Here is a 12,393-nt window from a genome sequence, read left to right on the forward strand (position 1 = left end):
ACGATGACACAATCCTCTTCCTCCCTGCCTCCTCTTCTCCCAGCTTCACACTTTTCCTCCCTCCTGTCGGTGTCTTGGGTCACTTCCTTTTTGCACAAGATCGCGCAAACACCCGTAGATGTGCACACACACTCGCCTCTCTCTACATATTTGCTTTTCTAACACATCTTTATCTTCACATTTCCACTTTTCTCTCCCTCTCCACACTTTTTTACCCAATAGCTCTCTCGCTCTCTGGGGCTTTTTTTCTCTCTCTCTTCCAACACATTGGTACAGCCTCTCTCTCTCTGCTCTCTATCCTCCCTCCCAGATATACACACACATACACACACTCTCTCCCTCTCTCAGTCCTCATCTGCACCTCAGCACGGTAACTCGCTGCTTCGTTGCGGCTGCAGCGCAGAGTGGCGAGCGGCGACGGGGGTTCTGCTGGCTCTCCATCACCCTGTGACCAATCATAAAGAGCAAACAAGAAGCTGGAGGAGGAGGAAGAAGGTGGAGGTTGGTGGAGGGAGAAAGCCGAAGTCTCATCTTCCTCCCTCGGAGTCCAAGCAACCCCTGTCTTACTGACAGGAGGAGGAGGAAGATCTGTTTTCACACTGTCCTGACTCAGTTTGTCACCTCCAGCAGAAGTAGCAACCGAGGATGCACGGGGAAAGAAGAAAGTTCTCTCTCTTTGTAACTCAGCTCTGCGTCGATTATTAGGAGCCGAGGAAACTTTTTTCTAGGAAGGAGAGGAAGGGCGGGGGGGCGGCAGAAGGTCCTAAGGGAGAAAGCTCCCCTCGCCCTCTTCCTGCCCCCTTGTCTGCCCCCTCTGTCCACGCGACGCTGCTTTTCTATTTTGAGGGTGGGGGGGGTGGCATTTGTCAGGGAGAACAGCAGCGTCCCAAGTTCCCCGCGCCCCCCATGTGGCAGGAGGCTCTGTGGACCCGCGGACGCTACCTGCTGGAGAAGAGCGATGGGGCCAGCGAGGGGGCGGAGGGACCCGACGGCCTGGGGGACGGCGGCGGCCCCGGGTTCCAGGGCGAGGCGTGCCCGGAGGCGGAGAAGCCCCAGGACTGGCTGTACGAGTCGTACTACAGGATGAGCCAGCAGCATCCGCTCATCGTGTTCCTGCTGCTGATCGTCATGGGAACCTGCCTGGCGCTGCTGGCCGTGTTCTTCGCATCAGGATTGGTGAGTGCGCGGCGGCAGGCGTGAAGAAGTGTAAGTGCAGCACTTTGGAGGTGTGGTAGTTAAAAGCCCAGAACGATGAGGTCAGGAGGAGTTGAAGCCTGATAATAACTGCAACACAGGCAGCGTGCCGCTGCACTCTCCTCACGGAAAACTGAATGAAGAGAAGGACTCCTCCTGCATGTGAAATATGATATTTTTACATTTTGGGTGGTGCACTTTATTTTACTTCCCATATTTGGTCCAAACCCCCAACCAAACAACAAGCATATAAAATTAATTTTGCACCATGACTTTTGTTTTGCCAAGAAGGAAACTAGAAAATTGTGTGAAAGAGGAAAAAAAAACATGTTTCCAAGCTCAAGTTTATTTGTATAGAACATTTCTGTTCAAAGTACTTTATGTCATAAAAACACAGAAATAAAAAGTCAGAAAAATAACTTACAGTCGACAGTTGAGAAACCACATTTTAACAGGTACCATCATCACAACCATCAAAGCACATTGAATATATCAGACAGTGATCCATTAATTATGTTCAAAAGCAACTTTCCCAAAGTAAATTAGTGGCATTTATATATTTCTAATACTGTTTTGTTTGTTATTTCTGTTAACTTGACTTGTGCTCCTTGGCCAGGTCACTCTTGTGAAAGAGTTCTTAATGAATTTTTTATCTGGTTAAATAATATTTTTTAGGTTTTTAACATCTCAATTATTTCTTTTTTTTTTCCTGATATATTTATATTTATATATTTATTTATTTGAACTGCGTTGGAGTGTTGCTACTTTTAAAATGTCATTGTGCTTTTCTGCGCAATGACAAAGGATTTCTGATTGTAAATGTTTAATTAAAAAAACTAAACATTTAAGTGCAATGACTGAGTATTGTTTAAAAAAAAAAAAGTTTACATATGCAATGTGCAAGTCTAAACTGCAAAGTCTTGAGGTGAAAATTCAAATTATACATGTTAAAAGTAAATACTTTTGTGCTTAAACGGTTTCTAAATAATAGAGTGAAACCCTCTAAATGAACCAGTTCTTGTTCATATTGTTTCATTTTTTACAATAAAGGAGCTCCAGAAACAATTCTGGATTATCACAGCATACCGTTCTCTCTGCTTACGGTTAGGTTCATACCTGGCAGATTTTGATTTAAAATCCTCGTTTTTGACGAGTATCTCCCAAAGGACAATAACACTGGGTGCAAGGGGAATCCTTTTTGAGGAAAAAATGTTAACGTTCACTTTTTATCCATGAATGAAATGCAGAAAAAAAACATTCCTGCCCTCCTTAATAGCCTATTTTGGTATTACGGCAATCGAACACTTCTTCTCCACTAATTACAAAACATCACTATGACTTCCAGTCACAAGAAACAGATTATTTGACATTTTAAATCTGTCAGAGGTATGAATAATTTTGAGCCCAAAACACGTTGGGAGCTTTAAGTCGCCTTTTTCCTCTTATTTTGACGTTGGGAACATTTAAGTCGTGGCTAATCGCAGAACGTCCGTTGTCTTGCGGGTTTGTGGTGAACAATGCCAGAAGGCTTTAACTACAGCTTTTCCTGCCACAGTCTGTGAGGTCAGCGCTGCTCGGCTTTGTGAAACTCCCGATTTAATAAAAGCAGCAACCTCACCTCTCATGTAAATGAAACGAACATCTGTGCTGCCATTTCAGTTCTGTTTATATTTGCGACGCTCAGAGAGAAATCCTAAGCTACTCGTCTGCTGCATTCTGTCGGATTGGGCAAAAACAAACATGTTTATTCCTCCTGTTGTGACATTGTTGCGCTATTCTGACCTTTTATGAATAAAAACTCAAGCAAAAAGAAAAAGTATTGAGTTTTATTAGTTTTTCTTTTAAAGAGGAGCAGTTATCCCTGATCTTGCTAAGATAATACGTAAAGTTTGCCACATTTTGCCCTTTTTATTTAGATTTTAATACATTAACTCAAGCTAAACTAAAGTTGAGTTTAGTTTCAAATCTTTTTATTTGATATTTTCCACTCAAAACCAGTCGTCATTGATTAGGATTATGCCAAACAAGCAGATGTCCCATTTTTGTAAATAAGGACAGGAACTTTTTAATTCCTTTGTAGACTTTAAAACCAGCTATCTGACCACGCCTGGTAAAATATCAACGTTAAAACTGATCTGGATCAGTTTGTCATCTTGAGTAGAATTTAAGAATCACATCCCATAAAGCGTACAGACTGTGGGTTTGACGGTATGTTGCTGAAAATTCTCTGTTTTGAAGCACTTGTTCCTCTAAAGCCTGCATGTCTCAGCGCTTTCATCCAGGCACATACTGGTTTTTAAAGCGAGCGTCCAGATCGCCTCACTCTTTTAGCCTGCAGGACGTGCTGGCCATCCAGAAAGTTCATTTTATACCCACTTAGGGTGGAAACGATTAATCGGGTTATTCGTGATGAAGCGATTATTGAAATAATTGTCAGCTAACTTATCGAAAACGATTAAAAAAAGGCTATTTTCTGATAGAAGAACACACTCAAAGCGTGTGTACACACTTTTGCACAGTTTTAAGTCAAAACTGTATAAAAACTACATACATTTTAGATTTAAAATATAAAAGAAAACCTTCGTCTGTAAATTTGTTCTACCCAGAATCAAGTGTTAACTTCACCTGGTTCAAATTCAGTATAAAATCTCTAATTATTAATCAGATAATCCAGAAAATAGTCATCAGATTATCCTTAATCTGTATTGATGCTATTGAGAGGTTTTCATATTTTTAAGTGTTTTTTTTAGATGCATCCTTTGCTACAAATGATACTCTAAAGAATAGCCTTTATTGCCTTTTAATTCAGTAAAATGTGTATTTTATCACTTTAAAAAGGAATGTAATTATTTGTTCATTTGTATTTCCAATATTGTATTAAAAAAAAAAAGGCTTTAGCGGTTAGATGAATTATCTGCAGAAAGTGCAAATTGTTTTCCATTCGATAAATCGTCAGAATAATCGTTAGATTAACTGATTACTAAAATAATCGCTAGCACCACAGGAGAGCTGTTAGCTCATTATGAATTAGTTCTAGCCTAGAAAATATTTCTGAATACTCCTTCTCATTGTTTCCTGTGAAAAACATTTTACCGTTCCTGAGCACATTCTGCGGTTTACAAAGGAGAGAAACGAGTTGCTTTTTCATGAAGTTCCACTTGGTAATCCAATGATAGATTTATTTCCTGCTATTTCATTTCTGCAGAGAAGTTTTCAGTGACCTTTGACTCTGGAGTGCTTCGGTAAAACGTGAATATTTATGTAATCTGACTTTACCTTATCTGGCAGCAGAATGCGAAGCTTCATTAGCAACACGTTCTCTAAAAGTCAGAACATTACATTATTAAAGAAAGTTTATGAATCACTAATTTACACACAAACACAAGCAGGAAAGATTGAACTAGCTTCCAGTAATTACTCTATTATTACAACTCTTAAGCATCTTCAAGTATCTTCTGGTGGGAAATGTCTCTCCACTGGTTTTTATCCAGTCTCCATGGTTACCAACTGCTGCCCTGGCCAAAGCGCAGCACGAGAGTCAAAAAAAAAAAAAAAAAATTAACAATAGTCTCTCATTCTAGTGTCATTTGGCTGGTTTGTGTCTGTAAAATTACTTCCACTACATTCAAAACTAATTTATTTTTAGATTTGTAAAAACCATGGCAACTTTGAAGCATTGAAATGCGCAACCTTTTCTACCTACCATAGATAAGTTCGTACCTTCCAGGAAGATGTTTCCTCCTGGCTTTGATGGTTTAGAGTGATTTTTCTATCTTCTGCTCATAATCTAGAGCACGAAAATGTAGCTTTACGACAGTAATGTATGACATCTACCAGCAGGGAATGTTACATTAACTTTGGTTTAATGTAAGGAATTCAGAACCGAAATGAAGGGGAACAGAGCTTAAAACAAGATTACTGGAAAGTAACATAGAAATGATTATATTATGTCAGATTTTAGTCATTTTTAAACTATATTCACATTAACTACCAAGAAAAGACAGGTTTATCTGCACTGTGTTTCAGCAACAAGGCAAGTGCTTTTCATGATAAAAACATGAAACATCAGATAAACACAACATTGAAGTGGTTAATAATAATGAAAAACAATGGAAAATTGGAAAATTGAACTTCAGTAAATGGTATTCTAGTTCTTAATATCAAAGACAACACTAAACAAATGGGTTTTTAGCCTTGATTTACAGGAACTCCGTGTTTCAGCAGTTTTGCGGTTTTCTGGACGCTCGCTTAGAAGCCGATTGCTACTCATGTTTGGTTCTGGTTCTGGGGAGGCAGAGCAGACCGGAACCAGAAAACTTGACAGGTCTGAAAGGTTGATACACTGACAAAACATCTTTAATGTCAGCAGCATTTCAATCAAGCATAAACTAACAAAAGTATTTCAAAGTCTGTCCTTTTGACTTTAGAAGTGGCTCCCTGTTTGTGTTTTTAGTCTTTGAAGGTTAAAAACCGGACCAGCTGCAGCGGACCAGAACAAAGGAGAAATGAACAGAAAGGCAGCGTTCCAATGTGAATATGTATGAAATTGTTTTTGCTCGCGGTTAGGAAGTGGATGTAGGAGAGAAAGCAACGTCAATGCGTAGGCGCCAAATGGCAAAAAGGACAGATTGACCTGAACCAGTGTGAGTCGTCAGGATAGACAATACTGTTTTTTTAAAAAAATGTGAAAAGCTGAAAAGCTGCAGGTTTCATTACAATCTAACATCTTGTGTGCCACATGACTCCCATTATCAACTACTGCACAGAGAGTTTTGCTTTTAGCGAGGGGATTGAACGGGATGGAGCCCATCGTGTGGGGGTTCGGGAGGGGCGGCGGTGTCCCTTGTGTATGGCTATGCGTGGCGCCATAAGTGGCTTTGAAGCACTTTGGATTGCAAAGACAGCCTTGCAGAGTGGATCTGGAGAGCGGGAGGAGAGTTTAGCTCGCAGCTGTGTGGGCGTCGGTGCTTTTGTCGAGTGAAAAGTGTTGTTTGGCGACAAACACTCAACTGCAAACATGAGCCATTGTTTCTCAAGTGCTGCTTTTGTGTTTTATGAAATGGTCTCACAAAGGAAGGCCCACTCAGAGCTGTGGTTGCTGATATCTCAAATTGATTGTTTTGCCGCTGGATGTTTAAGGACACGCCATGGATTTGTTCTGTCATCTCCACGTGTGCATCACGGGGCGTCAGCGTAGCACCTGGAGAATAGTCCAGAAGTGGTTTCTATGTTAATTCCAGAAAAGTAAATAGCTTCTTCTTGGCTGTGCTGTCATAATATTTAATCCCTTTAAAGTCACTTAAAGCAAATCGATACATTTTACTGGCCTGCTTCACCTACCAGGACCTTATTTTTTGCTTCCTATACAGTGCGACCTGAATCAAAAAGGCTACTCACACTGCAGGAAAATGCGACCCAAATCTGCTTTTTTTGTTGTTGTTGTTGCCCATAAACAACCTATGTCCAGCTTTTTTCACCGCAGCCCATTTCTGATCTTTTTACCCCCAAAAAATCCGATCTGTGCCACTTCCATAAGCGGAACTAAATCAGACACATATCGGATTGTTTTCAGTCTCGGTCTGAATGGTCATATCGCATTTTATATGGCTTTTGTGTCACTGACGTGAGACAATGCGTCAAAAGTGGTAAATCAGGACATTAACAATGGCTGAAAATTATGAAAGGAGTTTGTGTCACTGAAGGGCATCACATCAGAATCCCACCACTCATGGATTTGACTACACTTCCAAACAGACTTCTCTACAGAAGTTGCAATAGGTGCTCCACAAAAGGTCATTACAAGGTGTCCACACACCCTTGAAGCCTTAAATTTATTTATCTTAAATAAAGGACTTAAAATGTCCTAAATTCAAAAGACTAACACTAAAGAAAATATAAGTTAAATGTCCATTGGCGTCATCGTACTACTTTTTGTCCTTCTGGAATAACAGTGGTGTTGAATTGGTTGCTTGCTGAGGCGTGTGCATTTCTTACCGCTGGGCGCAGAAGAATGGCAGGAATAAATAATAGGTGGATTTGGAGTCGGTGGGGGCAGATGAAGGAGGGGCGGATGTTGTTGTAAGTTTTCTGGCTTTATCAAGGAGCCGGCAGGGACCCGACCAAAAGCAGAACTAAAGCTCCTAAAATTACAGCGCACTTTTATCTTTCTCCACAGATCTGGGCTTGAATGGGTGACTGTGGTATTTTTAAGAGGTATAGGCGCTGCCACCCATTATGCCGGTGTGTGTGTGTGTGGGGGTGTGTGTGTGTGCGTGTGTGTGTGTGTGTATGTGTGTGTGTGTGTGTGTGCGTGTGTGTGTGCGGACGTGCATCTGCGTATCTGTGTGTGTATCCTTTGGGTGAGTTTCTCAAGGGAAGTCTCGCATTTCCTTCACAAGCTTATCTGCAATCTTCAGGGAGAATGTTCCCCATTTTGCTTCTTTTTTTTTTTTTTTCTGAAATTGCACGAAGTGTAACGTAACTGTTGTGTATGTGTTCATCTGTGGGTACACGATCTTTGGCAACATGCTCGCGTAATGACATCTCAAAACTCAATTTGACAGACTAATTGAGGTCAACACAACATCTGATAATGGTTCTCTGCAAATCTAAAATAGTTCCTCTTACTTGGGTGATTGATTGCGCGGCTGCTTTCTGTTGACAACGAGTTTCTGCCATCTTTGAATGATACGCAGCATTGTTTTCCAGTTTTACAGTCTGTTGATTTTAATGTAAAGAGAAAACCTCGGATTTTGTCTCAGCTCATTGACAGCTTGATGAATGCGCCGGAGAGTCTGGTTCTGTGCTGATGGATCTGACACAAATAAATAGAAACGGTAAATAAATCTGCTGTTCTGCACAAATTCATGAATTCTACTAGCACTGGAACTGAACTTTAAATCACAAATTAAGAACTGCCAGCATAAAGAAGGTCGACTTAAACATTTTTTTTGTCATAAACTGAAGATTAGAGTCACATGTTCTAAAAATCAAACATTTCAGGATTTTCATAGAGACGTTAAAACTTCATGAAGAGTTCATTTCTGACCTGCAGTCGGTAAAGCTCTTTGTGTTGTTTATGGAAATTGAGGTTTTTGTCTTTAAAACGAGTAATGCAAAGTAAAAGTGAAAAAATAGCACCCACATTAACCGCTATATCACAGATTTTTCACAAGAATGTTCAGAAAAAATCATCACCATCGTTGCTGTTTCTTTAAGAAGAAAAGCAATTCCAACTTATGACAAAAAAACTTAAAAAGATTTTGATTTTTACTGCTAAAACTTATGCATGACACACAAATAAGCTGGTGAATTAGTCAGGCTATCTGCTCAGGTAAACAGCCATCAGTCCAGGTTGATTGACCTGCTGCTTGTAGCTTAGCAACTGTAGTTTTTAGCAGGGTCACCTTAATAAGTGATGGATGGCCATCCATTAGTTTCCTCACACTGACTCTTCCAGTCTGTCACTGCTGCAAATGCTTTTATTTTTAAGGTACAGTAAATTTCTAATTACCTTTATTCATAATTGTATTTCAGGATTCTTTGGCCCAGAGGGGAAGAATCCATTACCTCAAACATCAGATTATGTTATCATTATGTTTATCTTAAGTACCTGTGACATTTAGAGGGAAAAAGCAGAAACATGGAATTCTGAAAACATTGTCCTGAATGGGAAGTTGTAGGATTGATTTGCTGCTGGGGAAACTGGTACAATCTGTCAAAGTAAGATGGCATCACAAGTAAAGATCATGTGGGAAAACTGGCGCAACATCTCACGACATAAACCAGAAGTTAGAGCTTGGGCAAAGACAGACAATGACTCCAAACACACCGGAAATTAGCTACAAAGTGGATGAAGACAAGAAAGTTACTTCAGAATGGAAATCACAAAGCCCTGGTGTGAATCCCACAACAAATCTGTGAGTGAAGCTGAAAAGGTGTTTGAGAGAAGTTGGGCGGACAATTCTGATTCGATTCCATTGAAAAATTTCTGCAACTCTTGTAAGAAGCCAGTAGAAGATACCAGAAAAGACTGACCCCATGACAAGCAGATTAAATGGAAATTCTACCAAGCACTAAGGAAAGGTAACGCTAAGAAAACACACTTTTATGAATTTGAATAAAATATTGGCAAGCAGAAATAATTTAGGTAAATTCAGTTTACACCTGTTTCAGTCATAGGCAGTAAAACAGTCGGCAGAATATTCACAGGCACGTAAAAACATTTTCCTCACACAAAACTGGGTTCTCTGTCAGAGAGATTTAATATGAGTCATTACAAAGCAGAAATATGTAATTTTTTACCGTCTTCCCAGCTTGATCTCCTTCAGATTTTGAGCGGTTTCGGGAGAATTCATTAACACTTCTCCGCACTTTGAATGGAGACGTTGAGGGGAAAGCTTGTTGATTATTGATGAATTCCATAACTGAAGAGGAAGACAGATTGAGGAAATCTGCCTCCAGCTCTGCTTCATCAGCCACAATAAATATTCAACAGGGACCCAACATGGAAAGTAAGGAGAACGCATGAGCTGCTGCGGCTCCATCACATCCTCCTGTGACAACTGTCTCCTTCCCCTCAACTTCTGACATAATTTGGTCTATTTTTGTCTGGTTGCTACTGAATTTGTGTCTCTTGGTGCTGCCACTATGCCCCCCCCTCCCCCCAAAGTCCTCCCTTTTCCGTTCTCAATAGTAGCTGGATGAAGCAGGCTTAAAAGGAGAAAAAAAGGGGGGGGGGGATTGATTGTTCTGGGTTACAATGCAGTACAATGTGGCGGGCAGACATGTCGAGGGAAACGGCATTAAACGCTGTCGCCGAGGGTGGGGTAAGCGGATTAGACGGGGCTCAATCAGAAATATGCAAAGTGCAGATGCTTCGTTTTTGTTTCCACAAATGAGTGAAATGCTTAACCCCTACCAAACCCCCACCCCAACAGTGAAGCCAGTGACAAATCCTTCACTTCCCTCTTGTTAAGGACAGCTGTGAACGTGTGTGCTTTTTAGAAGAATATCCGCTTTGTTGCGACAGGGAATGTCCTTGTGAGTGAAATCTTCTTCTGGGGGCTGTGGGGTACTTGCGGAGTGTTTGGTGTTGCTTACATTCTTGTTAGGATCCAATCTGGGCTCCGGTCTCCTCATTGTAAAAGCTGCTGTGGCGTCAGCAGCGACACCCCAAGGGATTCCTTTCCCAGACTGTGACTCATGCTGTCGTCTTCTGCACGGCGCTGCTATGATAGCAAACCGCTTCAAGTCTTATTTTGACTCAATGGAGCCGTTGGCGTTATCCTCGAAAAAACCCTGGAAGACAGACAACAGTCAAAATCGGTCGACGCGGATTCAGAGGCGCGGTTCAGCACGTCTCGTTATGTCTATTGTGACAAGGGCAGAAAAAGAAAAAAAAAATCAAAGACATTTCAATACCAAAGCTGATTTTCATTTTACTTTAAAATGACATGTAATCACACAGCAGCCTTCTAATTTTAGCGCTCGGGGCCTGTCAGCGTAATCATGACTCGGAATAAGTTAAAATGGTTTCCGTGGGTGTTTGGGCACAGGATGAAGCCTGTGAGAGTGCCACTGATGTGCTCGTGAAAGCTCTGTGCCTTCCTATTTTTTGCATTTGCTCTATAATTTACACATTTTAAAGAGGCCTAAAAAAAAAAACACCAGGAGAGAACTTTTTTGGTACCTGGAAGAGTCCACTTTATTTTTAGCCTTTTGCTAGTTAGTGTGTGGTTTCCGAATCCTAGAGGAGACAGCTGGAGGGTTTATTTAGAAACTTTTTGCAGCCACCATTGGATTTCTAGTACCAATGGTGGCTTGGCCTGGAACTGAGTGAAAAAAATGGCAACACCCATTGGCAGAACAATGGGTGTTGTTTCTGTGTTTTTGTCACACTAAAGTCTTTCAGAAAATCAAACACATTTTCGCATCAGACAATGATAACCTGATTAAAAACAAAATACAGATTTTCACATGATGAGATTGAAAACCCAAGCCAACTACTTCCCTGCCATCAAGTTTTTACAAAAGCTAATGGGCTGGACACACAGGGAGCGAAACCATAGCAACAGACCAACGTCGTCGCCGCTCTGTGTAAAACCCATCAGTCGGGACAAGATTGTGACAACAGCGACAAAAATCAAGACATTTTTCAACTGTCTCGAGTCTTGTGTCACGTGTCAACGTGTACGAACTTAAAATTTCACAATCGCAAATTTTGCCGGCCGCTTTTATAAGCGGCTGTTGCCTAGTTTCACAAGTTCCATAGGAAATGAATGAGCGACATCACGTCCCATGTGTTAAGGACTTCCATCATCACTTTTTTATGCGTATTTGGAAGTATCACATCAGAAAAGGTTGATGGAGACAGTAAAATTCGAAATAACTTTACGCTTACTTGAGGTGGTTTTTGAATCTTCTGAAAAAGTTAGTGCGCTGAAGAGGAGGAAACACGCTTGCCGAAGAAGTTCTGATGTAGCGAACTCTCCCACCCACTAGTCACTAGTGGGTCTGTGCCTTACCAGAGGCACGACACAGAAAAATGCCTTTTCATGTGGTGTATTAAGTTTTACTCCAGAGGTCCACATACCTCAAGATTGGGATTCCCTAAAGTTAAATAGAAAGTTCTTCAACAACTTCATTTTGGAGGGTTTTTTTTCATTGTTTTTGGCTTTTCTTAAAACGAGTTAATGCGCTAGCATAAAGGGGAGGTGGAAACATATTTGCCTAGCGCTTCCATCCACTGGTGGGTGGAGGTACAAAACTCTGAAGAATTTCAAAGTCCATACCTCCAGTTCAGAGGGAAGGATTTCTGTATTTCCATGCTAGTTTGCAACCTCTACTTCCTGTTTATTACAGCTGAGTGAGGGTCAACATCTGACGAGATTACGTTTTGCGTAGCCTGGTGGATTCGCTCCAAATCAGTAGATGGAAACATTCGCATTTTCTTTCCTTCATTTTTTTGACACTTTAAAAATTCACTCAACATTCTCATGACAGTTGGATGGAAGCACAGCTAATAAGTCAAATTTACAACTTTCAATGTGACATCATTCCCAACTCCGAGCTCCGACTCTTTAGAGAAACTGAGAAATTCAAAATATAATTTCTCACAATTAAAAGCTAAGTGTTACTTCCAATTCATGGTTAACAAGCAGCAAAGCAAAGCAGTTGTTGCTGATATTTTTGTTTGTA

The 12,393-nt window shown here is 40.8% G+C and overlaps 1 protein-coding gene across 2 annotated transcripts in view; it reads left to right on the plus strand.

Annotated features, from left to right (window-relative positions):
* The first annotated feature begins 294 nt into the window (after positions 1 to 294).
* adcy2b (adenylate cyclase 2b (brain)) overlaps positions 295 to 12,393 on the plus strand; it is a 71,811-nt gene continuing 59,712 nt past the window's right edge. The window contains exon 1 of one of the 2 annotated variants that reach the window (XM_008421438.2): positions 295 to 1,176. In XM_008421438.2, the coding sequence (XP_008419660.1) occupies positions 907 to 1,176 (270 nt within the window). In that variant the 5' untranslated portion in view covers positions 295 to 906. The remainder of the gene's footprint in view (positions 1,177 to 12,393) is intronic. The other variant, XM_008421437.2, reaches the window with a different exon arrangement.

This window comes from Poecilia reticulata, linkage group LG11 (genome assembly GCF_000633615.1).
Source record: "Poecilia reticulata strain Guanapo linkage group LG11, Guppy_female_1.0+MT, whole genome shotgun sequence".
Classification (NCBI taxonomy): Eukaryota; Metazoa; Chordata; class Actinopteri; order Cyprinodontiformes; family Poeciliidae; genus Poecilia; species Poecilia reticulata.